At 38.7% G+C, this 27,412-nt stretch overlaps 1 protein-coding gene across 16 annotated transcripts in view; it reads right to left on the bottom strand.

The window, feature by feature from the left end:
- LOC122065538 (putative mediator of RNA polymerase II transcription subunit 26) overlaps positions 1-27,412 on the bottom strand; it is a 52,309-nt gene that overhangs the window by 3,180 nt on the left and 21,717 nt on the right. For 6 of the 16 annotated variants that reach the window (XM_042629336.1, XM_042629341.1, XM_042629349.1 and 3 more), the window contains exons 5-12: positions 26,641-26,772; positions 22,269-22,346; positions 18,094-18,174; positions 17,907-17,987; positions 17,534-17,668; positions 16,690-16,770; positions 1,234-1,314; positions 69-134 (exon numbers count right to left, since the gene is read on the bottom strand). In XM_042629336.1, the coding sequence (XP_042485270.1) occupies positions 69-134; positions 1,234-1,314; positions 16,690-16,770; positions 17,534-17,668; positions 17,907-17,987; positions 18,094-18,174; positions 22,269-22,346; positions 26,641-26,772 (735 nt within the window). Of the gene's footprint in view, positions 1-68; positions 135-1,233; positions 1,315-1,871; positions 1,950-16,689; positions 16,771-17,533; positions 17,669-17,906; positions 17,988-18,076; positions 18,175-22,268; positions 22,347-26,640; positions 26,773-27,412 lie in introns of those variants that run through there. The other 10 variants (XM_042629346.1, XM_042629348.1, XM_042629339.1 and 7 more) reach the window with 9 other exon arrangements.

The raw sequence follows: 27,412 nt of genomic DNA, 5'->3' as shown, positions 1-27,412 counted from the left end.
AAAAAAAGAAAAAAAAAAAGATAAATGATGAAAAATAAAAGTTATCATGAGGAAGAAATAATTGATACCAAAAGGTTACGGGATGTTGCTTTTTGTTGTTGATGCATCACTGGCAAAATCTCATAGTTGATCCCCTGTAATTATCATGGTTATTGCAGTGCGGGTACATCCATTTAAAACGGATGATGGTTTGTATTAATCAACAAAGTTTTGTAATTATCCTAATTATTGAAATTTAAGTCTCTACTGCATAAATTAAACTTGCATATATGAATGCAATTCTATTAACATACCACATATGAGTTGCACAAATTCTCATTTGTAGGTTTGTATCTTACATGATTATTGAAGTTCTTTAGGGGTTAATTAACCCCAAAAGTATCATAATTATTGCTTTTTTTTTTTCTTTCTAGGTTAAAATATATTCAATGAAATCTAGAATTCTCACCCCTCAAATGGAGAAAATAATATTAAAAAATAATATATGTGGAGAGAGATCCAAAAAATACTAACGGCATATAACTCCAGCTAAATCAAGATGAAAGTGAAATCTAAAGAGGAAACAAGGATTGAGCCAACCATAAACAACAAGACACCTAGGACTACATGATATAACCTAGTCAACTGAGAGAGCAAAGTAAATGAGCTACCATAATTTCCCATATATTTTTATATTCTTCGCATATCTATTAAGGGCATCTCACAACTAACGTGAATTTCATTATCAAATTTAAACTATCTAAGCCATTTAATGGACTATTAGTTGTAATTCACCTAGGCATTACTATAATCTTTATTCATTTTCTCAAGAGAAGCTGTCAGAAGTTCTTATTTCTTGATTTCACAATACTATTAGAAATGTCTTATCATTGACACACCACTATATCAAAATATTGATCTTGAACTCGTATAATTAAATAAAAATTTTCACTATTGAAGGAATGGATATAATCCAATATTCACTTACTGAGAAATTAGGAATGGATGTAATTCAATATTCACTTACTGAGAAGTTACTAGAGCTGCTATTAGCTCTATAATGTCGACTACTTTGTTAGATGGCTCTTAAAGGTGGTGCCTCATGGTGATTAACATGTCCCTGTATGGACCATTGTTATAGTTTTGAAAGTCTTTTAATTCATAAAATCGAAAATTATACAAGAATTGTTTGAAAATACATGTTAATAATAATACAATAATTTTACAAAGCGAAGCACAATTTGATGAACATACCAAAGTGTATGGATCATATGCTCTATTATGTTGACTTAACTGTTGGGGAAATATTGAATATGCACTGTTGTCAACCATCCCCTGTAGACAATATGGCTAATTAATGCAATTCTTCATCTCATATGATAATTATAAAATATTATACAAGACTCCAAGAAATAAGAATAATATTGTCATCATTAGAATGATCTCAATTTTGTTTTCATACTATAGAAGAGTTGTCATAGCTTCATTTCTCTTGATTTCACTAATGAGGAATTATTGGGAGTTTAACAAGATCTATAAGCTCTTGATAGCCATTATGATTTTTTTTTTTTTTAATGCAAGCTTTTAGTAGAAGCTACTAAAAGTACATAAAGTAATAGCTCAAAAATAGTATAACCATAAAAGTCTGTAATGTATTATTTTATTTTCTTAATATAAAATTTCTTAAGTTACAAAAACCATCAGCGATATGCATGAATGTTGATCAACTACTTATTATAGATGTGGGATTGATTCCATTATCTGATTTATAGTGTTATCTTCCATTCTCATTACCCACCATTCCTTCCTATAATAATAAAAGGAAATTCTATATTGAATCAACACACAACGTTGGAATTAGATGCACAAATGTAATCATATATAGAATATACCATAGTAGAGATGGTACTTTTTTCCTTCTGTTTGCCGGTTGATGACCTCATTTGATTCTTATTACTCATAACTCCTTCCTATAATAATCAATAGAATTTATACTTAATATTAGTGTGCAACATAGGCTACGGTAGCATAAATTATTATTACTTCCAGGGATACATATGTTATTATCATTCTCATGTCTATGTTGAGTTTGATATGAAAGATCTAGATGCTGCTAAAAGTGTCCTACATATGAAGATCCATGGAGATAGAAGTGTAGGTAAACTTTACATAACTAAAAAGAGATATATTGAAAATGTTCTAGAGTGTTTCAACATGAAAGAGGCTAGGTATGGAGATCCATAAATATAGAAGTTCAGGTAAACTATAGATAACTCATAAGAGATATGTTGAAAAGGTATCAAAAATTTTAACATGGAAAAGGCAAATGATCGTATATATTACCAACAAACATTTGTAATTATCCTAATTATTGAAATATAAGTCCTTACATCATAAAATAAACTTGAATTCATGAATGCAATCCTATTAATATACCACATATGAGTTAGCACAAGTTCCTACTTGTAGGTTTGCATCTTGCATGACTATTTAAGTTTTTTTGGGGGTCAATTAGCCCTAAAATTTGTCATGATTATTAATGTTTTTTAATGATTAAAACATATTCAACAAACACCAGAATCCCCCCTCCAATGGAGTAAAGAATATAATAAAAAAATTATATAGAGAAAGATCCAAAAGAATATAAATAGCCTATCCCTCTAACCAAATCAAGCTGGAAAGAAAATTCAAAGAGGAAACATGGACAAAGCGAGCCCAAAACGGTGAGACGCTTGGGAATAACTAAGAGAACTTAGCAAAATGAGAGGACATAGGGCATAGGAACTGTAATAATTTTTAATATGATATGTTTTCATATTGTTACTGCTGAAAATCCGTATGAGCCGACCCTGCACAAGTACAGAAGACAGAGGCCCGGAGGTATCTCCGGTATTAGTCCTCCGATGCCTAAGTTAGTGACTGGTAGAATAGTGTTTTTACAGGAGTAATGGTGGGTGTCGGCGTACCTCCTCCAGATTTCTTTTGGGTTCCCTCTTATAGGGTTTCTCCACCTAGGGTTTCAAGAACCCCCCTCGGGTATCTTCTCCTCACGTGGTTTAAAGCCTTGCGGCCTCTATCGGATGGGCGACACACGTCCCTCCCTCGAATGCCACTTGTCTTCGCTTTATTGGATGACATATTCTGCCGTATCAGTAGTCCCCTTACTTCCACTAGGAGGCTCTTTCAGTGGAAGTAACTACTTAATTTCTCTTTCGAGTGCCCCTTTAGCCTTCAATTTCGGCATTCGTCTTGAAAACACGACCTTTGGTTAGTTATGCTCGGTCTTGGCCTAAACCACCAACTGAGGTTCTAACCTTAGGTCAGGTTCACTCAACCTTGGCCTGAGCTCCCTTCCAAGGTTGACCTTCGATCAGGTCTGCTCGGCCTTTGGCTGAGACCCCTACAAAGGTAGTGACCTTCGGTCAAGTTCACTCAGCCTTGGCCTGAGTTCCCTACTAAGGTAGTGACCTTTGGTCAGGTTCACTTAGCCTTGGCCTGAGCCCCCTTCTGAGGTTGAGACCTTCGATCAGGTTCACTCGGCCTTTGCCTGAGCCCCCTACCGAGTTTGAGACCTTCAACTATGTCCACTTGGCCTTAGCCTGAGCTTCCTTACAAGGTAGTGACATTCGGTCAGGTTCACTTGGTTTTGGCCTGAGTTCCCTTCCGAGGTTGTGACCTTCGGTCAGGTTCACTCGGCCTTTGCCTAAGCCCCCTACCAAGGTTGAGACCTTCGGCTAGGTCCACTCGGCCTTAGCTTGAGCTCCCTTCCGAGGTAGTGACCTTCGGTCATTCACTCGGCCTTTTCCTAAGCCCCCTACCGAGGTTGAGACCTTCAACCAGGTTCACTCGGCCTTTGTCTGAGCCCCTTACTGAGGTTGAGACCTTCGGCTAGGTCCACTCGGCCTTAGCATGAGCTCCCTTCTGAGGTAGTGACCTTCAGTCAGGTTCACTCATCCTTTTCCTGAGCCCCTACCAAGGTTAAGACCTTCGGCTAGGTCCACTCGGCCTTAGCCTGAGCTCCTTTCCGAGATTGTCACCTTCGGCTAGGTCCACTCGGCCTTTACCTGAGCTCCCTTTTGAGGCGCGGTACTACGCTTGTGCGCTTTTGCTCGAGTGTACTTCGAGAATCTCACGTAGATGATGTGTACTGCATTTAATGATGCTGGGGAGTTGTATCGATGCACTGTTGCCTACAAATAGTGTCACTTTCTCTCATTTTATCATCTTCTACTCATTTCTCTGACCCTTCGTCCTTCGTCCTTAATTGTCCTTTGATCTTCGGTTCGGCCAGAGTCATTGAGAAGTAAGTTATGTCTAGCTCTTTAGGTAGTGGCCCCTCGTCATCGGAGGGCATAGTTTCTAGGCGTCGGAGTCTCGATCAAGTCCGAGGGATGTCTTCAGACTTGTGCTCCACATCCACATCTTCAGATGCCTCCTCATCCTCTACCACCAGTGACATGAGTGGTGGAGGTATTAGGGAGGGGCTTCTTGACTCTAGGGCTCAGGAAAATGAGTGCCTAGAGGTCAAAACCAGGAATATAGTGTCAACCATGACCGAGGAGGAGCTAATGGAGCTCCGTGCATCGTGTAGTATCCCAGACGAGTTCGTCCTTCGGATACCAAGGCTTGAAGATAGAGCGAGCAATCGAAATCTTGAAGAGCTTTGCTTCTATTGGGATGCCTTCAAGGCTAGGCTTCGGCTTCCTCTTCACCCCTTCTTCAACCAGGTGTTTTAGCACTATAACATCTCTCCAGCCCAGCTGATCCCGAACGGGTGGCGGCAAGTCCTCAATTTCATCGTCTTCTTTTCTTGGATGGGGAGACCTCTCTCCCTTCCTCTCTTCCTTAATTGTATGTCTCTCAGTTTCAGTAAGGGGGACTCAGGCTAGTACTACTTCTGCCCTAGAAAAGACCTCCAATTTCTGAACCGATACCCGACCTTGATACAAGGTTGAAAGTTGAAGCTCTTTTTTGTGAGGGTGTCCAAAGGGTTCCCCTTCGGTAATACTTGGGACATCCCAGACCTGAAGGAAGTGAACTCTGCACCTACCCTCTTCGGGATAGATGCAGAGTCACTGTCGATGGCTAAGGACAAGACACTCCGTCAGCCTATCGAGTCCAGTAGCCTCCAGTCGGATGCCTCTTTGTTCCTGTTTGGGCTTAGCCCGGGTGAGTCCTAAGTTTGCCACTGTTTTTGCTTCGGATTTAGCATTCTCGTACTGATCTTGACCATCTTTGTTACAGTACAAATTTTGAGAGCAAAAACCAGAGCAGCCCCAGCCAAGAGACAGGCCCAGCTGAAGGAAGCCAAGACCCAAGACGTCAAGCAAAGGCAGCTGAAGAAAGGCAAGAAAAGAGGGGCTTCAACTTCCGACACCCTCCCAAAGAAGAAGCCCAGACCTGAAGGCCCCACCGCCGAGGTCGCTTAGGCACTCGAGGCCCCAAGCTGTGGCACATCCCCTCCGAGGACCTCCTCCCCTGGTGCCGACTTTGGAAGCCCGAGAGGTAGTCATTCTCGAGCCAAAGTCAGGTTCGTCCCTCAGTGGTCCATCAAGAAGGTTGAGGCACTTTCCATTGGGTGGGTTGCCCAAGAACTTGTCCAGACGGGGAGCCTACCAGGAGACGTGGCCGAGGCCCAAAGCCAAGGGACCAAGGCCATGATTACAAGCACTTTCGCATTTATGGCAGCGGTAATCTTTGGCATTCGGCCTTTAGTATTTTTTTTTTCATTTTTTCCAACTGTTGATCTCTTTCAGGCTCAGAACCAAGTCGTTCAGCTGACTGTTTGAGCCGAAGCCCTGGCCAGGGACCTCGAGGTGTCCGAGTGTGAAAAGTCAAATCTTGACAAGGAGCACACAGTCCTCCTTAAGAAAGTGGAATATCTGGAGGCTGACCTCCTCCGCACACAGTAGAAGAGCGATCGAAAGCTCAGAGAACTGGAGGCACAGATGGCCACAAAGTTAAGGGAGGCCGAAGCCCGAGCCGTCGAGAGCTACAAGTCCTCTGAGGAATTTTGGGAGGTGGTAAAGCATGCCATCACCTCCGGGTTCATCATGGGCGACACCAATGTTTGAGACTGGGTCCTCAAACATCATCCTGAGGTATCCTTCAAGGGGAGCGGCCTCATCTTCGAGGAGGATGCTGATGCAGCTCCCACCGCCATCGAGGTCCTAGATGGCGAGGATAGTGGTAGTGAGGGAGAGGGGGTCCAGGTTTCTCGTGAGGTTCCTCTTACTCCTGGGAGAAGAGACTTCGATGTGGATGCTGCCGACCATGCCAGGGATGAGGCCATCCCTCCCGTAGATGCTCCATGAGGCTTTTTTTTTTTTTGCCCTGGCCTCTTTGCAACAAAGCCTTAGGTTCTTTTTTTGTAATTTGGCCTTTGGGCGTCCTAATATAATATTGGTCTTTGGGCGTCTCTATGAATGAAATGTTTTTTGTTCAAATACTTGTCTTCTCGATTTGTCTTTTACCTCTTTCTTTTTCTTTGCAATCGCGAAGATCGATTCGGAATCCGAAGGGATGTTCCAGATCTTCGGCCTACAGGTGGGGGTATAAAGGCCGAAGCTCTCATTCAAGTGGTTCAGTGGGAGCTAACCTTTATCACTAGGTTCGGTCCTATGAGTCATTGGTCCGATGGTGGGGGAATAAAGGCCAAGGCTCCCATTCAAGTGGTTCAGTGGGATCCAACCTTTATCACAAGGTTCGATCCTGTTGAGTCATTGGTACGATGGTGGGGAAATAAAGGCCGAGGTTCCCACGCACCTCGGGGTGTCTTCATTCATCCCCCACCGCAGGTGCTTCCTTCATAATCCCTATCTGTTGTCGCCTCTCAACTAGGGTCCTATCTAAGGTTCCTGGTCAGGTCTGCTTTGCCTTGGCCTGAGGTCCCAACCAAGGTTATTCTTTCGACCATGTTCTCTCTGCTTCGGTCGGAGCACCCGACCAAAGGGAGTGCCTTATATTAGTAACTATCGGGAGGCGATTCCCGTAAGCCAGCTCATATATTAATGAAATGAAAATCCTTCAGAGTGTTTGGGATGGAGAGTTACAACTTGGAAGTGCTTAGGAAAAAAATTACAAAACGTAGTTTTAAATGTGCATGCTACTTCACTACTGGTAGAATTTCCTCAAGTTCTTCGAGTTCCATGATCAGGGTACCTTTTCTTCCCCCGTAGTCTCCAGGTGATAGGACTCCGATCGTATTATCCTTGAGACTCTGTAAGGACCTTCCCAATTTGGAGCTAGCTTTCCTTGATGCCTCGGGTCTGATATCTCTGCCCTTCTGAGGATGAGGTCACCCATTCTAAACTCATTCCTTCGAACTTTGGAGTTGTAATACCACGTAACCTTTTGCTGGTAGGCGACGATCCTTTCTTACGAGGCATCTCTAACTTCAGTCAAGAGGTCTAAATTAGCTCGGAGTCCTTTATCATTTTCTTCTTCATTGTAATACTGAATCCGATGGGTCGTGGCTCCTACCTCCACCAGGAGTACAACTTTTGTGCCGTAGGTTAAAATGAAGGGTGTTTCTCCGATGGCTGATCTCTCAATCGTGCAGTAAGCCTCGAGGATTTTGTATAACTCTTCTGCCCATAATCCTTTGGCTTCATCTAGTCTCTTCTTTATTCCTTGGAGCAGGGTGCGATTGGCTACCTCTGTCAGTCCATTGGTCGATAGATAATCGACGGATGTTTTCCTGTGGTCAATGATGAGGACATCACAAAACAATCCAAAAGTTAGGTTGGAAAACTGAGTTCCATTATCCGTTATCACCACCCGGGGGATTCAAAATCGATAGACTACTGCCCTCTCGAAGAAGTCCCTTACGTTCTTTTAGGATATCGTAGCCAGTGTTTCGGCTTCTACCCACTTCGTGAAGTTGTCTACCTCCATCACAATAAACTTTCTTTGCCTTGTGGCCAGGGGGAATGGGCCCAAGATGTCCATTCCCCACATGGCAAATGGTACTGGGCTTGACAGGGAAGAAAGCTCGGTAGAGTGCTGCCGAGGGACGAGGAAGCACATCTGACACTTAACACACTTCCTGACGAACAACTTAACATCCTTCCTCATGGTCGGCCAAAACAGGCCCTGCCTCAGTACTTTATGGGCCAAGGCCCGGGCTCCCAGGTGTTGGCCTCATATCCCTTCATGTACTTCTCAGAGTGCGTACTCACCATCGGTAGGGTTCAGGTACTTGAGGTATGGTGTGGTGAGCCCTATTTTATACAGTGTCTTATCTTTCAATAGGAAGTGTGTTGACCGCATTCGTACCTTCCTTGCCTCATCCCTATCCTTGTGGAGTATTCCTTCCTTCAGGTATTCGATTATGGCATCCATCCAGCTAAGGCCGTCCTCGCCAATGGGTAATACCTCCTGGGGTTCTTCGGTGCTTGGATGGGGTAATACCTCGAAATACACTGATCGTCCAAGGTCTGTGAAGTCAAAGGTGGCCAATTGTGACAGCATGTCTATGTTGGCATTCTCTGCCCGCAGCACCTGCCTTACCTCAAACTCCTTGAAGGTTGTTACTTTCTCTCGCACTGTCTTCAAGTACTTGGCCATCCTTTGCTCCTTGGCTTCATAGTCCCCATTCACCTGTCACACCACGAGCTATGAATCACTGTGCACCACTAACTCTTATACCATCAAGGCCCGTGCAAGATTTATTCCGACTATTAGTGCTTCATACTCAGCTTCATTGTTGGATGCATCAAATTCGAACTGTATTGCATACTTGATTTTAAATCCCTCGGGACTAACAAGTATGATCCCAGCGCCGCTTCCCGCACTGTTGGATGCACCATCCACATACAATGTCCAAGTCCTTTCTGCCCGAGCCTCGACAAACTCCTGAGGTTCATCTGGGAGTGTTGTTTCGGCTATGAAGTCCACTAGGGCCTGTGCTTTTATTACAGTTCTCGATTTGTACTGGATGTCAAATTCCCCCAATTCTATGGCCTAGTTTACTAGGTGGCTGGACATATCCAGCCTCTATAGTATCTTCTTCAGAGGTTGGTCTATTAGCACGCACACCGTGTGCGACTGGAAATAGGGTCTCAACTTTCTTGCCATTATCACCAGGGCGTATGTTACTTTCTCCATCTTTCTGTATCTTGTTTCTGTGTCCAAAAGGGTTTAGCTAACATAATATATTGGCCGTTGTTGCCTTCTTTCTTCCTTTATCAGTATCGTACTTACTGCCACTGCCGATACAGCTAGGTATAACTGTAAGGTATCCCCTGTATTTGGCTTCATCGGTAGTGGGGGTATCGCTAGGTATTCTTTCAATAGTTTGAAGTACTTTTTGTACTCTTCTGTCCACTCAAAATTTTTTGACCCCTTCAAGGTTTTGAAGAAAGGAAGGCACTTATTAGCTGACTGAGACATGAACCGTCCTAGGGCGACGACTCTACCTATGACCTCTTAGACTTGCTTCACATTCTGTGGTGACCTCATATCTCGGATGGCTTGTATTTTCATTGGGTTGGCCTCAATTCCCCTCTCCAAAATGATGTAGCCAAGGAAATTTTCCAATGCTACTCCGAATGCACACTTTGTTAGATTCAGCGTCATGCCGTATTGCCTTAATACTTGAAATACCTTTTCTGGGTCTCGGATATGGTGTTCCACCTTCAAGCTTTTCACTAGCATGTCATCCACATACACCTCTATAGTCTTGCCGATCATCCCCTTGAAGATCTTGTTCACTAACCTTTGATAAGTGGCCCCCGCATTTTTAGTCTGAAGGGCATTACTTCGTAGCAGTAAAGCCCTCCCATGATCACGAAGGATGTCTTCGGGACATCTTCCTCACACATCTTGATCTGATTGGATCCTGAGTACGTGTCCATGAAGCTCAGCACCTCATGTCTTGAAGTGGCGTCGATGAGAAGGTCTATCTTTGGAAGGGGTAGCTATCTTTTAGGCAGACCTTGTTTAAATCTGTGAAGTCGATGCAGATCCTCCACTTCCCATTTATGTTTGGAATCATAACCACGTTGGATATCCATTCGGGGTATTGGATTTTGTGGATGAACTTTGCTTCTAGTAACTTCTCTATCTCCTCATCTATCTTCTACTGCCTCTCAGGGGTAAAGGTCCTCTTCTTTTGCTGTATCGGCTTTTTAGTCGGATCGATGCTCAGACGATGCTTTATTATCTCTCGATCTATCCCTGGCATGTCTGAGGCTGACCAAGCGAAGACATCAAAATTGCCTCAAAGGAATGAGATGAGTTTTTCCCATTGCTGTCTTGGCATTGTAGCCCCAACTTGAAATTGGCGAGTACTATCCCCTTCTTTGACTTGGACTTGTATCAGCTCCTCAGTCGGTTCTCCCCTCTGATAATTTGTATCATTGCGTAGATCTTCTAATGGGAGCACCTCACCCGCCTTTCCCTTTCCCCATAAGGTGGTGGCGTAGCACTTCCGGGATGCCTCCTGATCGCCTCGACACTCCCCAACCCCATTCTTAGTTGGGAACTTCATCTTGAGGTGTGGTGTGAAGACGACAACCTTTAATAGGTTTAAGCCAACTCTCCCTAGTATGGCATTGTGCACTGAAGCAATGTTTACTACTAGGAAGTTGATCATAACTGTTACCTGGCGGTCTCCAGTGCCTGCCCTTACCAGCAACTTAACAGACCCTTCTACTTTGACTGGGGCACCTGAGAACCCTTGCAATGGGTGTTCGACCTTATTTAGCTTTCCTTTATCTAGACCCATCTTCTGAAAGGCTTCAAGAAATAGGATATCAGTTAAGCTGCCGTTATCCACCAAGATCCTTTTTACTCTGTAATCGGCTACGATCATGTGATTACCAGGGCATCGTCATGCGGCGTCTGCACCCCTTCCAGGTCGTCATTTGAGAAGGAGATAATCGTCCCTGTCCTTGCCTTCTTGTTTGACCATTCGGTCACATGCACACTTCTCGCATAGGCTTTTACTTTCCTGGCCAAGATAGAACTGTCTCCAGCAGTTTGGCCTCCATTGATAGTTGCTATAACCATAGTTGGGATTTGATGATCGTCATGGGGCGATGGTTAGCTTCCTTCGGTGTCCAATCCCTTTACCATTCCTGATTGCCCCTGCGGCCTGGCCCCCTTCTTCCATGGGGGCCTCTACCATCTCTTTGGCGGTTGTCCCTGCAGTCATTGCTGTCTTGGGCATCCTCCTTTTCGCAGTCTATGAATCAACCAAGATATCCTCTTTGGATCATTCCTTCTATCTCTCCCTTCAGGTGCCAACAATCTTCGGTGTCATGGCCATGGTCTCTATGGAAGTGGCAATACTTGTCCATATTGCGTCTCTCAGGATGTTGTCCCATCTTCCCAGGCCACTTCATGACTCCAGCGTCTAGGGTTTCTTTTATCTGCATTAGCACGTCTGTCTGTCTCCAATTTAGCGGCCCATATCTCTCCAACTTCTTCGGCGGACTGGGTGCCCAATCACATTTGGACTTTCGTCTCTTGCCCTCAGAAGGTTTTGTCATCATCTCTTGAGGTCCTTTTCCTCCCCATCTTCGCTTTAGCTTCCTCATCAGCTTAAAGGGTTTCTTCCATCTGAATATACTTATCACACCGAGCCCTCAACTTAGCTAGGTTCTTCGATGTATGCTTCGCTAAAGACCTTTTTAGCTCTTTATCTTTGATGCCTCCCAACAAGGTCGTGAACTCTTCTTTAGGGTCCAAACCTCTTATCGTGATCTTCTCCTGCTGGAAGCGCTTCATGTAACTTCGTAGTGACTCTCCTTCATGCTATTTGACGTTGGTCAGGTTCAATGTGGGCTTCTGAAGGGGTTGGCTACTAGAGAATCCCTTCACGAAGAAGTAACTCAAATCACTGAAGCTGTGAATCGATTTTATCAGCAGGCGGTTGTACCATAACCTTGCTGCTCCTCTGAACGGTAAAGGCAAGGCATGACACATGATTTTTTTTGAGACTCGGTGGAACTGCATCACAACCTTGAAGCCTTCTAAATGATCGACAGGGTCTCCAGACCCGTCGTAGGTGTCATATTTGGGTAGATGAAAACCGACCAGGAGTGGGTCCCTCATGACGTCATCGGATAGAGTTGTGTCATTAGTGAGGTTCGACTTGCGAGTTCCTGTCTAGTTTTCTTGACCTTTCGGATCTCGTCTTTCAGGTCTAGGATCATCTACTTCAACCCCGAGTCCTCATGCCTCTGTCCGTCTCCTTGGCGTGGTTCCTCATGCCTGGCCCTGGTGGTGCACCGCGTCCTTTCTTTGGGTGTGGGGCTTTCCCTCATTGCTTGGTTTTGAAGATTTCGGCCAGACCTTATCGATCCTGAAATACTCCAGTCCTCGTCTTAGGCTCGCTCTGGCTGGACATAGGAGCCTCGTGGGGCTCGGTTGGTCTTTTGAGAGATGACCTTGGAGACCTCCTTCGATGTCTCGGCCATTCGGTCATACTTCTCCTGAAGGGCGTCGAACTGCTCCCTTGTCACATATTCCTACGCCCTAAGAGGGGGTGGAAGATTACTATCTTTATGTACCGAATATCCGATCAAGCATGGGTCCCTCGCGGAACCTTCCCAATCATTGTTTCCCTATTCTTCACTGATTTTCATTGAGGGGGGAGCCCTCCTAAAGCTTCCCCCTCATCCATATTTATACTCGGCACTGCTCTTATTTTCTTATGATTGTAGGTTTTTCCCACCATTATTGTCATTTCCACGGACGGTGCCAATCTGTTACTACCAAAAATTCGTATGAGCCAACCCTGCACAAGCACAAAAGGCAAAGGCCCAGAGGTATCTCCGGGATTAGTCCTCTGATGCCCAAGTTAGTGACCGGCAGAACAATGTTTTTACAGGAGTAATGGTAGATGTTAGCGTACTTCTCCAGGTTTCTTTTGGGTTCCCTCTTATAGGTTTTCTCCTCCTAGGGTTTCAAGAACCCCCCTCGGGTATCTTCTCCTCACATGGTTTGAAGCCTTACGGCCTCTATCGGATAGGCGACACGCATACCTCCCTCGGATGCTACATGTCTTCGCTTTATTGGGTGACAAATTCTACCGTATCATATATCTATTAAGAGCATCGCACAAATAATAGAAATTCCACTATTAGAATTTAATTATCTATTCCTTGAATAGACTAGGAGATCATATTGTTATACCCAAGCCCAAAACCTACCTTGTGTGATTGACTGAACCACAAGAAGGAGACATTATCAAGGACTACTTCTTAGCATCAATTTTTCTGCCATGAGGGAAGGAATGACCCTTCTCACAAGTGTTACTCATGCTGAGACAACTAGAAGAGTTACAAATCTCTGAAGAAGTCAGTGTAAGTCTCCTGTCCTTAAGGAAATTCACTTAAACCTTAACGATGAAATACACAAGAATATGACCTACACACTTGTACAGGCCCCAAAGAGGAATGATGTGGCAAGGTGAAGTTATCTCAACCAAATTGGGCACAATTGACCCACATCGATAGGATTATTGTGACATAATAGGTTAATTAGTAGTGGGGCCCGGACCCACGCACCCGTGCACCTCAGACCACCTCTAATAGTTGGTACAACTTACAAATGGGTGGATCAATGAGTTAAATCACCCCGAGGTGTGCCCACTAGTGCTGATTGGGGAATTAATCTAGTAATGGGAGAACCAATTTATTTCTCAAACAGGCCTCAGTGAACTTAAGCTACTACATAAAGAGTTATTAACAAAACCCATTTATTTCCCAAATAGGTCTCAATAAACTTAAGTTATTCTATGAAGAGCTACTAATAAAACCCATTTATTTTTCAAACAAGCCTAGTGAACTTAAATTACTATATAAGGAGCTATTAGGTCATTTGTTTTATTAACACTATCTGTAAAGGCAAGAGAAGAAGAGAAGGGAGAAAGGAGAGAAGAAGAGAAGAAGAGAAGGCAGGAAAGAGAATGAGAGTTAGAGCAAGGGAAGGGGAGCATCTTCACTCACTCACTCACTAGGTGAGTACATCCCTCTTCCTTTATCTCTTATGTTTTCTCTCTCTCTCCCTAAATTCCCTACTAAGCTAGATTGGGACAACCCACCAAAATCCCCACAACTTACATCCTTGATTTACTAATTAGTTGGGGGATTTGGTATAAGAGACCTAGTTTAGGTAGTTGAAGTACTCACAATGGGGTTGGGAGACTAAATGCATAGAAACCCCCAACTAAATTTCCCAAATTGGATAACCTAAACCCTAATTTGGGGAGATGAACAAACTTCTAAAATCTATATAATATAAGTGACTAATTACATCATTTCTAAGCTAATTAGTATATGCACGTATTGCATACATGAAATTCAACCCTAGACTAAACCCAATACATCAAAACCCTAACTTATTTTTTCCAAATTGAGTAATCTAAACCCTAAATTGGGGAAATGACCAAACCCCTAAAATATGTTTAACCTAAGTGAGTAATTACATCATTCTTAAGCTAATTACTGTGTGCATGTGTTGCATGAATGACATATAACCCTAGAACACTAACCCTAACATGTAAACGTATCTAAAATGGAAAAACCATGAGGTGGGGGTGTGATCAATGCCATAAAAGGGAATTAGGAGCATACATAGATTTGACCTAAAATCCCTTTTTGTTTCGAGTAATAGAACATCAAGCAGTGAGGCTACGAAGTGCGAGAGCACCAATAGTACACGACGTGTAGAGATAAGAGGTGAGTGGATGTTGTGATTTAATTTAATGAGTGTTTATTTATTTGTTTCTACATATGATCGTGTAGATGTGCATTCTGTAAATTGATATTTGTTTTGAATTGAAATGTGCATATTGTTGAGATGTGGACCGTGTGATGAAAATGTGGACAAAGTGTGATTGTTGTTGGGTGGGGTGCAGTATGGCTAAGGTGTTTCCGATATTGCATTTTGATAGAGTGAGTGAGAGAGAGTGCATTGTTGTTGGGTAGGGTGCAGTGTGTTTGAGGTTGTTTTTGATACTGCATTTCTAATCATGACCACCTTATTATTGTGATGTGATATGTTTGCATACTAGATTGCATCAAGTTAGGAAAATATATTTGAATGCTACAACCCCTTGCCAATAGGGGTAAAGGTATTGGCTAATCCCACTTGTGGTAGGTCTGATAATTCAATTCTGGAATACCACATCTATAGTATGAGGGGATTTTTGCCAGAAGTGGACATGCCCAACGTGGTTGATGGTGATTTCGATGCTGAGATAACTAATGGTTATTAATAAGGGCTTACTAGGTACTGAAATACACATGTAGGGACTGCTATGCTCCTGACTCTCAACTAGCTCGTATCGCTAGTGATCGATGGTGAATTCTGGGACCAGTGATACCACTTATGTTGCAATAGCACTAAGATCCCTTCTGGACTTAGCTTGATGTTAGGCTTGTGTGAAAATAATCCTACATTCCAACCATGGCCACCTTACTATTTTGATATGATTTTCTTTCATACTAGATTGTATTTGGCTAGGATAATAGACCTAGGTGCTACAACCCCTTTCCAGTTGGGGAAAGGTGTTGGCTAATCCCACCTGTCCAACATGACCGATGGTGATTCCAGTATCATGGTTACTAGGGATTATTAATAGGGACTTACTGGGTACTGAAGTACGCATGTAAGGATTAGTAAGCTCCTGACTCGTAACTAGCTTGTATCGTTTGATGACCGATGATAAATTCTGGTACTATAGATACCACCTATGTTGTAGTAGCCCTAAGACCCCATCTGGACTTAACATTATTGATTAGGTTTTTGTGATAATAATTCGGATCACTTGTGTCACATTCATTTAATCTTGTTGATATGTGTTGTTGCATTCATACTTAATTGTGCTTGCTTGCATGTCCACCCCTCACTAGGCTTCTTGGAAGCTCACCCCATTTGTTGCATATTTTTAGATGGTGATTCAGGTATCCCCTCCAATGTTAATGTGGAGACACTAGCTCTACTCGAAAACAAGTTGTGGCCAAAGGAGTTGATGGAGCACGAATAGGGTTGTGTTTGTGATGCCTATACCTACGGGGCACCTTGAGGATGATATGACGCATCCCTATCCTTTGATTATTTTGTGTATATATACAGGTTATAATATAACACTCTGATATGTAAGATATGTTGGACAATTATACAAACTCTTTGTGTAAATATGATACTTATCAATAGAAGTTCATTAGTTATACTATCCTTATGGTTTATTTAAGTACTCGTGGATTTTAATTCATTTCATAAATTTGTGATATAATAGTACTACATTGGTGATCCTGGTTAGGCTGTTCGATATGAGAGTGTGTCTAAGTCACACACCTTCAGGTAAATGAAGGTGGGGTGTGACACATATAATTAGTATCCACCCAAGTATTTCTTATTTTATAATACTATAGGAGATGTCTTTTCATCCACAAGCCCCTAAGATCATCATATATGATTATCAAAATTTTAGCTTTTACAATTGAGTGTTTTATAAATACGATCGAATAACTTACCATAGAAAATGAATTACTATATATTAGTTGTAATGTCGCTTACTATATTAGAAAAATTTTCTAAAAAGTTCTTTATAGTGATTAACCTGTTCTTGTGTGGACCATTGTCATAGTTTTTAAATTCCTCAATTCTTACTCTAAAAATGAATATTATACAAAAGTTTTTTGTAGTAAATGCAAGTTCATTATTAGCAAAAGAAACTCAATTTTATTAACTTACCAAGGTGAATTGATCATATGCTCTGTTATGATTCCTTAATTGTTGGGGCAATATTGAAGATGCAAAGTGGTCAACAATACTCTGTAGATGATATGACTAATGAAATTTAGATATTTAACTCATGTGATAATTATTTCAAAAAAATTTTGTTTAGTGATTGAAAAATATTACTCAACAAACAGTATTGCATCATTAGAATAATCTTAATTTTATTTACATACTATAAAAGGGTTGTCATAAATTTCTCTTTCTTGATTTTTCGATTAAAGAATTATCGAGAGTCCAACAGGATCAATAAGCCTTCAATAGCCATTATAACTTTTTTGATCTAGGTTCTTAATAGAAACAATAAACAATACAAAAAGTAATAACACATAAATAGTACATAAACGTAAGTCTATAATTTTATTACTGTAACCATGGGTAAGCTACTATATGTCTCCATTGTGGCTTTGCTACTGTTGGGACTACAAAAGATGTATCATATTTAACTAGTTAGCCCATATAACAATCACAGTAATGGATATGTTTTTCTTTTATTAAAAAAATATGATACATTTTCCTACTATTAGTGTTATTCACATGAAATAATTAGAGAATAATTTAATCAAATGATTTATTCTCGTAGAAGCTCATACGGAAAAGGGGAATAAGATATAAGTTCTCATCTATGTATATATATATATATATATTTATATAGACAATTGAAGGTATCTCATGGATAATTAATCCAAATTATCATTTTAATTACCATATATTAGGTATAAAGTTTATACAAAAATAGATTGACTAACATACAATTATTAAGTTGTCAATTGTGGTAAATCAAATCTAATTCATTTACCACTGAGGAGCTATGAGAAGAGGTTCTTGCATGTTTATTTGTCCGTTGTAAAACCAATGAGGAGCTGCAAGAGCATCTTGGACGTCTATTGGACCCTTCTGAAAACATTGAGGGCTCTTTGTTGATGAGGTGACTCTATAATCATCATTTCAAAATATAACTTATTAGTTTATATTGCACAAATAAAGCTTTAGCAATATTTACTATGTACAAACTAGAGTAAGCTTCTTTTTGTTGGCTACCAATTTCACAGCCAAATATCCCTTATATTCATCATGACTATGAAAGTAAAAATATTTAGATCATCTAATAAATTCAAAAAATATATAAAGTAACATACTATCTGATAGACTTAATATCCACTTTCACATGCCTTAGAGAAAATACCAAAGGTCTCTGTCTGATGACTTCTTAGTTGCTGACCTATTGAGAGTGAATGTAGGCTAGAGATCCCCTATAATCATGATGATTATAAAAATTATAAGAACATAACTTCTATAATAAGTTAGAGAATCATAGATTTATCATAACATTATTAACAACATGAAGTGACTGTATACAATGGAGGGATTTCCACTTGTTCCACCGTGTTCATTTGTTTTCCTCGGGATCATCAATGGTGGATCGTGTTCATTCAATCCCTGTAATCATTTTGGTTGTCAAATAATTAAAAAAGTTTTACTTTATATAATAAATAAATAAATAATTTAAATAACAGTATTTTTTTTTAACATCAATGAACACAATCTTATTTAAGTATTATCATAGTTGTAAACTTTACTCAAACCAATGTATAAATCAACATGATGAATAAGAATTTCTTTTTTATTAAGAAGCAGTATTGCTTTTGAAGTGTCAATGAGAACAATCTTATTTAACAACTACCGCTTATACAAACCTAAGCAAATAATAAGCAAGATGTTGGATATTCCAACTTGACATAGTCAACTAGATGCCACTTTGACTAAATTAGGAGATAATTCATGAACTAACCTCCTACCATTTATGAAAGTGGAGCCAAAATATTTTTTTGCCAGGGTGGTTGGTGAAGAACTCTATTAGCTAAATGCAAACATAGACAAGAAAAATTCTTAGAAAATTAAACCACATATTAGATCATTTTGCTTGAGAATAAGCCTTACATCTTATGGTCCATGACAACATTCAATATAATGGTACTGACGAATTGAATTTTTTTTAGAAAGGATACCTTCAAATAATTGGTATTGTTAGAATAAGAGAGAGAGAGAGAGAGAGAGAGAGAGAGAGGTTATAACATATTTTGGTTAAAAGTAACTTACATCTCCAAAAAGGAAATATTCACTTATTTATTCATGCCTGAAGTCCCCCCCTCTTTGGTCTACCCAGTCACAAAAATCAATCCCTCCCACCCTCCCTCTGCTTTCCCTACCCTCACCCCCCCATTCTCCCCTAACTCCTCTTCACCATCTGCCCCCAAATAATGAAACTCTCTTTTCAACCCAGCTCTTAACCCATCTTCTGAAGGCCTTCCCCTCCATTTCATCCATTCTTCAATAGTCAAAAACAGTAAAGTTGGGCTCTATCCTTCTGGTTTTCTGAACTCAAAGATCTCTAGGTGGCGTAATTGTATCGTTGGTCATTTCCTCGGTAGCCAACCTCCCTTCCATATTATGAAAGTTTCCCTCAAAAAGAGATGGAGGCATTTTGGTACTCTGTCTAAATTCTTGTTGGATAATCAGATTTTTCTCAAATTTTCTTATGAATGATACAAATTTCGTGCTCTCGAAGTGGTCCTTGGCAGGGGAAAGAGACCATTTTTCTTCCATCAATGTGATCAATCTACTCAGTTCAACAAGCTAGACTATAACTCCATTAAATTCTAGATCTCCCTTCCCAATCTACCTCTCCATTACTGTTGTATACAAGGCTTTAAGTCTCCCTCTCTTTGACCCCTGGATATAATTGATTTGTCCCCTCAGTTTTCAGACTCAAGTATGGAAGAAGCTAGCCCTGTTAGCTCTCCCTCTGCCCCTTTGATATCATTATCAAACTGTTCACAGCCCCTGTTGGTTAGTTGATGACCTCTCTCACCCCTCTGCTAGGAAGTATACCCATCCTATGGAGCCCTCTGCCTTTACTACCTCGATCCCATACATCTTTCCTCTTGCCCTTTTATCACTACCTTATAACCACTCCCCATTTATCTTTACCTTCCCACTCCAAAACCTTCCACGCCTCTTTAATGAATCTGGCCCACCTGAACCAAATACCAGCCCATCTCAATCCTAATCCTAATCCTAATCCTAATCCCATCCCATCCCCTTTCATCCCAATGCAGTCCACTATTGATCCAATCCTTCACATGAACCCCCTCCTTAACCCTTCGATCTAGCCACCTCCCTTAATTCCTTCAGTTCAACTGCCCTTGTCAGGGCTCCTTGCCCACGATCCATCTGGATGTTCCTTCCTCCTCTTTGGGTGCTTCTCTTTTGCCACAACCTCTTTCCCTTGAAGGCTTCACATGCAGATGCTTCCCCCCTCGGTCATTGACTCCTCTAATTTGGATCCTTTGATGGCATCATCCTTTGCATTTTCCTAACATCGGCATTCTTGGCATTTTTCAAAAATCAACATAGATCACTAACGCGAAAGGGTAAAATTTTGATATCCACTAATTCTGAATTAAATCAACAGTTATTAAGGGAGTTCAACTCTTCACCTGTTGGAGGTCTCATTGGCCAGGCTTGAAGAAGGATGTGCACACTTATGCAGGCCGATGTGTGATTTGTCAACAAACCAAAGCTTAGCATACAACTCCAGTTGATCTTTTGAAGCCACTACCAATTCGCCAACAGATTTAGGAAGACTTAGCTATGAATTTTATCACCAGCTTGCCCAATTCAAAGGGTAAGACCATCATCATGGTGGTTATTAATTGATTGAGCGAGAATGCTCATTTCAGTGCCCTATCCAGCCCTTATACAACTATCAAAGTAGCTGAAGTCTTTGCCAAATGATGTTTGTAAACACCATGGTATTCCCAAATCCATTGTCAGTGATTGGGATGTGGTGTTCCTTAGCAGGTTTTGGTAGGAATTATTCCATTTACAAGGAACTACTCTTGCTATGAGTAGTGTATACCATCCCCAAAGTGATGGTCAATCGGAAGCCCTTAATAGGTGTTTTGAGATGTATGTACGGAGCTTTGTGTTCGATTGTCCTGACCAGTGGACCAAATACTTACCTTGGGCTAAGTTTTGGTATAACATTGCTTTCCACTCAGCTGCTAGGATGACACCCTATGAAGCTGTATACAACAAGCTTCCTCCTACATTACGGAGATATGAACCTGGGGGCTGGGGCTACTTCCTTGGAGGCTTTGGACAATGATTTGATGGATAAAGATGTTGTTCTACAATGCCACAAGGTCAACTTGAGTCAAACACTACTTCAAATATAAGCCCAAGACAACAAGCATCGAAGGGATAAACAATTTAATGTTTGGGATTATGTTTTCTTGAAATTACATCCTATAGACAGGTTTCCTTGAAATTGCAACTTATAGACAGGTTTCACTTGCTCAATGGCACTCTAATAAATTTTTCAATAAGATACTATGGTCCTTTTCTCATTATTAATCGTATTGGGGTAGTAGCTCATAAGCTTCAGTTGCCTGAAAGTTCATCATGTATTCCATGTGTCCCTGCTAAGCCATTCAAATGTGACAATGGTGTTGCTCTTGCTCCATTGCCAACTGATTCCATGGCCGTTTATCCGGTGATACAACCTTTAGCAATTTTGAACAGAAGGATTGTATGGAGAAGAGGACTACAATTCAATCAACTATTGATATAGTGGGATGGCTTAGCTCTTGATGTGACTTCATGGGAGGATCTCTCAGTTTTGCAACGTGATTATCCCACCTTGAATCTTGAAGACAAGGTTCTTTTTCCAAAGGAGGCTATAGTTACAGGATGCAATGATGGGAGTGAGCAAGTGGTCCATAATAAAAGCAATAGAAAGGGAGAAGCTCCAAGAAGATTGGATGATTACGAAGTTTAGTTAAAGACAAATAACAATAACTAAGAATAACAATTGAGAAGTGGTTAGAATCAAGTGGCAACTCAGCATCATAGATGAACGCCAACAGGTCAAGTAATAATAAAATAGTAATTGATTCTTGTAGCCTATATATTGGAGTAGATTAACGGGATTAGTAAGAAAGTTGATTAGTCTTTAATTTCTTTTTAGATTGTAAATGGAGGTTCTGGTGTCTCGAGGCCAGTAGATTCTATTTTCAATATAAGATGATTTCTTTCTTTTCTTTACATCTCAAACCCTACCACATAGGTTCATTTCTCTTGATTTTACTAGTGAGGAATTATCAGGAATTTATCAAGTTCTATGAGCTCCTAATAGCCATTATGATTTTTTTAATGTAAATTTTTAGTAAAAACTATAAAAAGTACATAAACTAATAACTCATAAATAGTACGATCATAAATCTATCATGTATCATTTTGTTCTTAATATATAATTTCTTAAGTTACAAAAACCATCATATCAGTTATGGATATGGGATTGATTCTCATTATCAGATTTATAGAGTTTTATCTATCATTTTCATTTCCCATCATTCCTTCCTGTAATAATAAAAAAAAAAAAAAAAAAAAAAAAAAAAAAAAAAATCTATATTGGATCAACACACAACGTCAAAATTTTATACATGAATGTAATCATATATAGAACATACCATAGCAGAAATGGTATTTCTTTCCTTTTGCTTATTGATTGATGACCTCCTTTGATTCTCATTACCCACAACTCCTTCCTGTAATAATCAGGAGAATTTATACTCAATATTAGCATGCAACATGGGCTACATTAGCATAAATGATTATTACTTACATATATTATTATCTTTCTCATGTTTATGTTGAGTTTGATATGAAAGATCTAGATGCTGCTAAAAGAATCTTATACATGAAGTTCCATGGAGATAGAAGTATAGGTAAACTTTAGATAACTCAAAAAAGGTATATTGAAAAGATTCTAGAGTGTTTCAACACGAAAGATGTTAGGTATTGAGATCCATAAAGATAGAAGTTCATGTAAACTCTGGATAACTCATAAAAGATCTATTGAAACGGTATCCAAAAGTTAAACATCTAAAAAGTAAATGATCATATATATTACCAACAAACATTTATAATCATCATGATTATTGAAATTTAAGTCCTTGCATCATAAAAAAAACTTGAATTTATGAATGCAATCCTATTGATATACGACATATGAGTTAGCATAAGTTCTTATTTGTAGGTTTACATTTTGCATGACTATTTAAGTTTTTTTGGGGGTCAATTAGCCCTAAAATTTATTATGATTATTGAAATTTTTTTTCAGTGATTAAAATGTATTCAACAAACTCTAGAATTCCCCACCCCCCAGTGGAGGAAAGAATATAATAAAAAATTATATAGAGATCCAAAATAATAAAAATAGCCTATCCCTCTAACCAAATCAAGTTGGAAAGAAAATTCAAAGAGGAAATATAGACAAAGCGAGCGCAAAATAGTGAGATGCTTGGGACTACATAATTGAACTTCGCAAAATGAGAGGACAGGGCAAAGGAACTACTATAATTTTTAATATGATATGTTTCCGTATCCATTAAGACTAGGAGATCATATTATTACACCTGAACCCTAAACCTACATTGTATGATTGACTGCAGATGAACCACAAGAGAAGGATAGTGTCAATGATTACTTATTAGCATCAATTTTCTGCCATGAGGGAAGGAATAACCCTACTTGAAAGTGTTACTCAGGCCGAGAAAATTGGGAGGGTTACAAATCTCTGAAGAAGTCAGTATAAGTATCCTGCCCTTGAGAAAATTCACATGAACCTCAACAACGAAATACACAAGAATATGACCCACACATTTATATAAGCCCCAGAGACCATTGATGTAACAAAATGAAGTTGGCCCAATTAAATTGGGCACAATTGACCCACATCGGTAGGATTATTGTGACAAAATAAATTAATTAGCCATGGGACCCGGACCCATGCACCTGTGCACCTCAGACCACATTCGATAGTTGGTACAACTTACAAATGGTTATCCCACCTTGAATCTTGAGGACAATGTTATTTTTTCAACGAAGGCTAATGTTACAAGCTGCAATGACGGGAGTGAGCAAGTGGTCTATAAGAGAAGCAACAAAAATGGAATATCTCTAAGGAGATTGAATGATTACGAAGTTCGTTAATGACATATAACAATAAAGCATAACAATTGAGAGGTTGTTAGAATCAAGTGCCAACTCAGCATCAAGCTATGCCAACAGGTCAAGTAATAACAGAATAGTAATTGATTTTTGTAGCCTATATAATGGAGTAGATAAATGGGATTAGTAAGAAAGTTGATTGCTCTTTAATTTCTTCTTAGACTGTAATTGGAGGTTCTGGAGCCTCGAAGGCAGTAGGTTCTGTTTTCAATATAAGATACTTTATTTCTTTTCTTCTCATTTCAGACCCTAACAAATAGGTTCATTTCTCTTGATTTCACCATTGAGGAATTATTAGGAGTTTAACAAGATCTATGAGATCTTGATAGCCGTATGATTTTTTTAACGTAAGTTTTTAGTTGAAACTATAAAAAGTACATTAAATAATAACTCATAAATAGTACTATCATGAATCTATCATGTATCGTTTTGTTCTTAATATATAATTTCTTAAGCTATAAAAATCATCAGCAACATACATGAATATTGATCAACTACTTATTAAAGATATGGAATTGATTCCCATTGTCAGATTTAGGGAGTGTGATCTTTCATTCTCATTTTCCATCATTCCTTCCTGTAATAATAAAAAAAAAAATTATATTGAATCAATGCGTAATGTCAGAATTTGATACATGAATATAATCATATATAGAATATACCATAGCAAAAGTGGTATTTTTCCCCTTTTGCTTATTGGTTGATGACCACCTTTGATTCTCATTACCCATAACTCCTTGTAATGATCGATAGAATTTGTACTCAATATTAGTGTACAATATAGCTACGTTAGCATGAATGATTATTATTTCTATGAATGCATATCTTATTATCTTTCTATGTCTATGTTGAGTTTGATATGAAAGATATAAATGTTGTTAAGAGAATCTTATATATAAAAATCCAATGAGATAGGAGTGTAGGTAAACTTTAGATAACTTAAAAGAGATATGTTGAAAAGGTTTTAGAGTGTTTTAATATGAAAGAGACATAAAGATCCATGAAAATAGAAGTTCAAATAAACTTCAGATAACTAATAAGAGATATATTGAAAAGATATCAGAAATTTCAATATTTAAAAGGCAGATAATCGAATATATTATTCAACAAACATTTGTAATTATTTTGATTATTGAAATGTAAGTTTTTCCATCATTAAATAAACTTGAATGCAATCCTATTAATACACCACATATGAGTTGGCACAAGTTCCTATTTGTAGTTTTTTATCTTGCATGATGGTTTAAGTTATTTTGGCGGTCAATTAGTCGTAAAATTTATCATGATCATTGAAGTTTTTTTTAATGATTAAAACGTATTCAATGAACTCCAAAATTCCCCTCTATGGAGGAAGCATATGATAATAAATTATATAGAGAGAGATCCACAACAATATCAATAGCCTATTTTTTCAACCAAATCAAGCTAGAAGAAAAATTCAAAGAGGAAACATGGACAGAACCAGCCCAAAATAGTGAGACCCTTGAGACTACCTGAGAGAACTTAATAAAATGAGAGGACAGAGCAAAAGAGCTACCATAATTTTTCATATGATATGTTTTCATATCTATTAAGAACTTCTCAAAATTAATAGAATTTTCACTATTAGAATTAAACTTTTCATTCCATTTAATTGAAAGGAGATCATATAAGTAGTAATCCACACAAGCATTTCTTTATTTTATAATACTGTGAGAAATATTTTTTCAACCACAAGCCCCTAAGATCATCATATATGATTACCAAAATTTTAACTTGTACAATTAAGTGTTGTGTAAATATGATCAAATAACTTATCATGGAAGATGAGCTACTTTTAGTCTATAATGTCGCTTACTCTATTGGAAGAATTTTTTTTAAAAATGCCTTATGATGACTAGCTTTTCCTTGTATAGGCCAGTGTAATAGTTTTTGAAGTCTTCAATTCTTACTATAAAATTGAATATTATACAAACACTTTTTCTATTGAAATATAAGTTCATTATTAGCAAAAGGAACTCAATTTATTAACTTACCAAAGTGAATTGATCATATGTTCGATTATGATTCCTTAATTGTTGGGGTAATATTGAAAATGCATTATAATCAACAATCCTCTGTAGACAATATAACTAATAAAATTTACATCTTCAATTTATGTGATAAATTATTTCAAAAAAAAAAAATGTTTGGTGATTGAAAAATATTATTCAACAAATAGTATAACCCAATCAAATAATCCCATTTGATTCACAAACTATAAAAGAGTTGTCATAGGTTCCTCTCTTTTGATTTTTTTCATTACAGAATTATTGAGAGTCCAATGAAATCTATAAGCCCTCAATAGCCATTTTAACTTTTGGCTACAGGTGTTTAGTAGAAAAAATAAAAAATTTAAAAATTACTCATAAACATAAATCTATACTTTTATTATTGTAACCACGGGTGAGCTACTATAGGTCTCCATTTGTGGCTTTGCTAAATTTTAGGGCTATAACAGATATATCATAGTTAACTAGCTAGCCCATGTAATAATCACATTAACGGATATGTTTGTCTTTAATTCAAAAAATATAATACATTTTTTTAATGTTAGTATTATTCACATGAAGTAATTAAAGAATAAATTAATCAAATGATTTATTCTCGTAGTAGGCCATACGGAAAAGGAGAATAAGTTATAAATTCCCATTAATATATTGTAGAACAATTGAAAGTATCTCATAGACAATTAGTCCAAATTATTATTTGAGTTATCATATTTTAGGTATAAAGTTTAGACAAAAATAGATTAGCTTATATACAATTATCAAATTGTGAACTACGTCAAATTAAATCTAATTCATATACCATTGAGGAGCTATGAGAGGTTCTTGCTTGTTTGTTTATCCATTGTAAGACCAATGAGGAGCTGCAAGAGCATCTTGGACGTTTCTTGGACCATTCTGAAATCATTGAGGGCTCTTCATTGATGAGGTGGCCCTATAATCATCATTTCAAAATATAACTTATTAGTTTATATTGCACAAGTAAAGCTTTAGTAACATTTACCATGTACAAGCTAGAGTAAGCTTCTTTTTGCTGGCTTCCAATTTCATCGCCAAATATCCCCTACATTCTTCATGATTATGAAAATATGGATATTTAGATCCTCTAATAAATTTAAAAAATATATAAAGTAAAATACTATGAAATAGACTTAATATCCACTTTCACATGCCCTAGAGGAAATACCAAAAGCCTCCATCTGATGACTTCTTAATTGCTGGTCTATTGAGAGTAAATGTAGGCCAAAGACACCCTATAATCATGACAATTATGAAAATCTTAAAAAATTAACTTCTAAACTAAGAGAATCATGGATCCATTATAAAATTATTAACAACATGAAAGTGATTGTATACAATGGAGGGATTTCCACTTGTTCCACCATGTTCGTTTGTTTTCTTCTGGATAACCAATGGTGGATCATATTCATTCAACTCCTGCGATCATTTTGATTGTCAGATAATTAAAAATGTTTTTACTGACAGATAATTAAAAAGGTTTTTACTTTTTATAATAAAAAAAATATTTTTTTTTTAAGTAGCAGTTTTTTTTTTTTTTTTTTTTTTTTTTTTTT

Source organism: Macadamia integrifolia, unplaced genomic scaffold (genome assembly GCF_013358625.1).
Source record: "Macadamia integrifolia cultivar HAES 741 unplaced genomic scaffold, SCU_Mint_v3 scaffold205, whole genome shotgun sequence".
NCBI lineage: Eukaryota > Viridiplantae > Streptophyta > Magnoliopsida > Proteales > Proteaceae > Macadamia > Macadamia integrifolia.
This window is presented reverse-complemented; position numbering and strand designations above follow the sequence as displayed.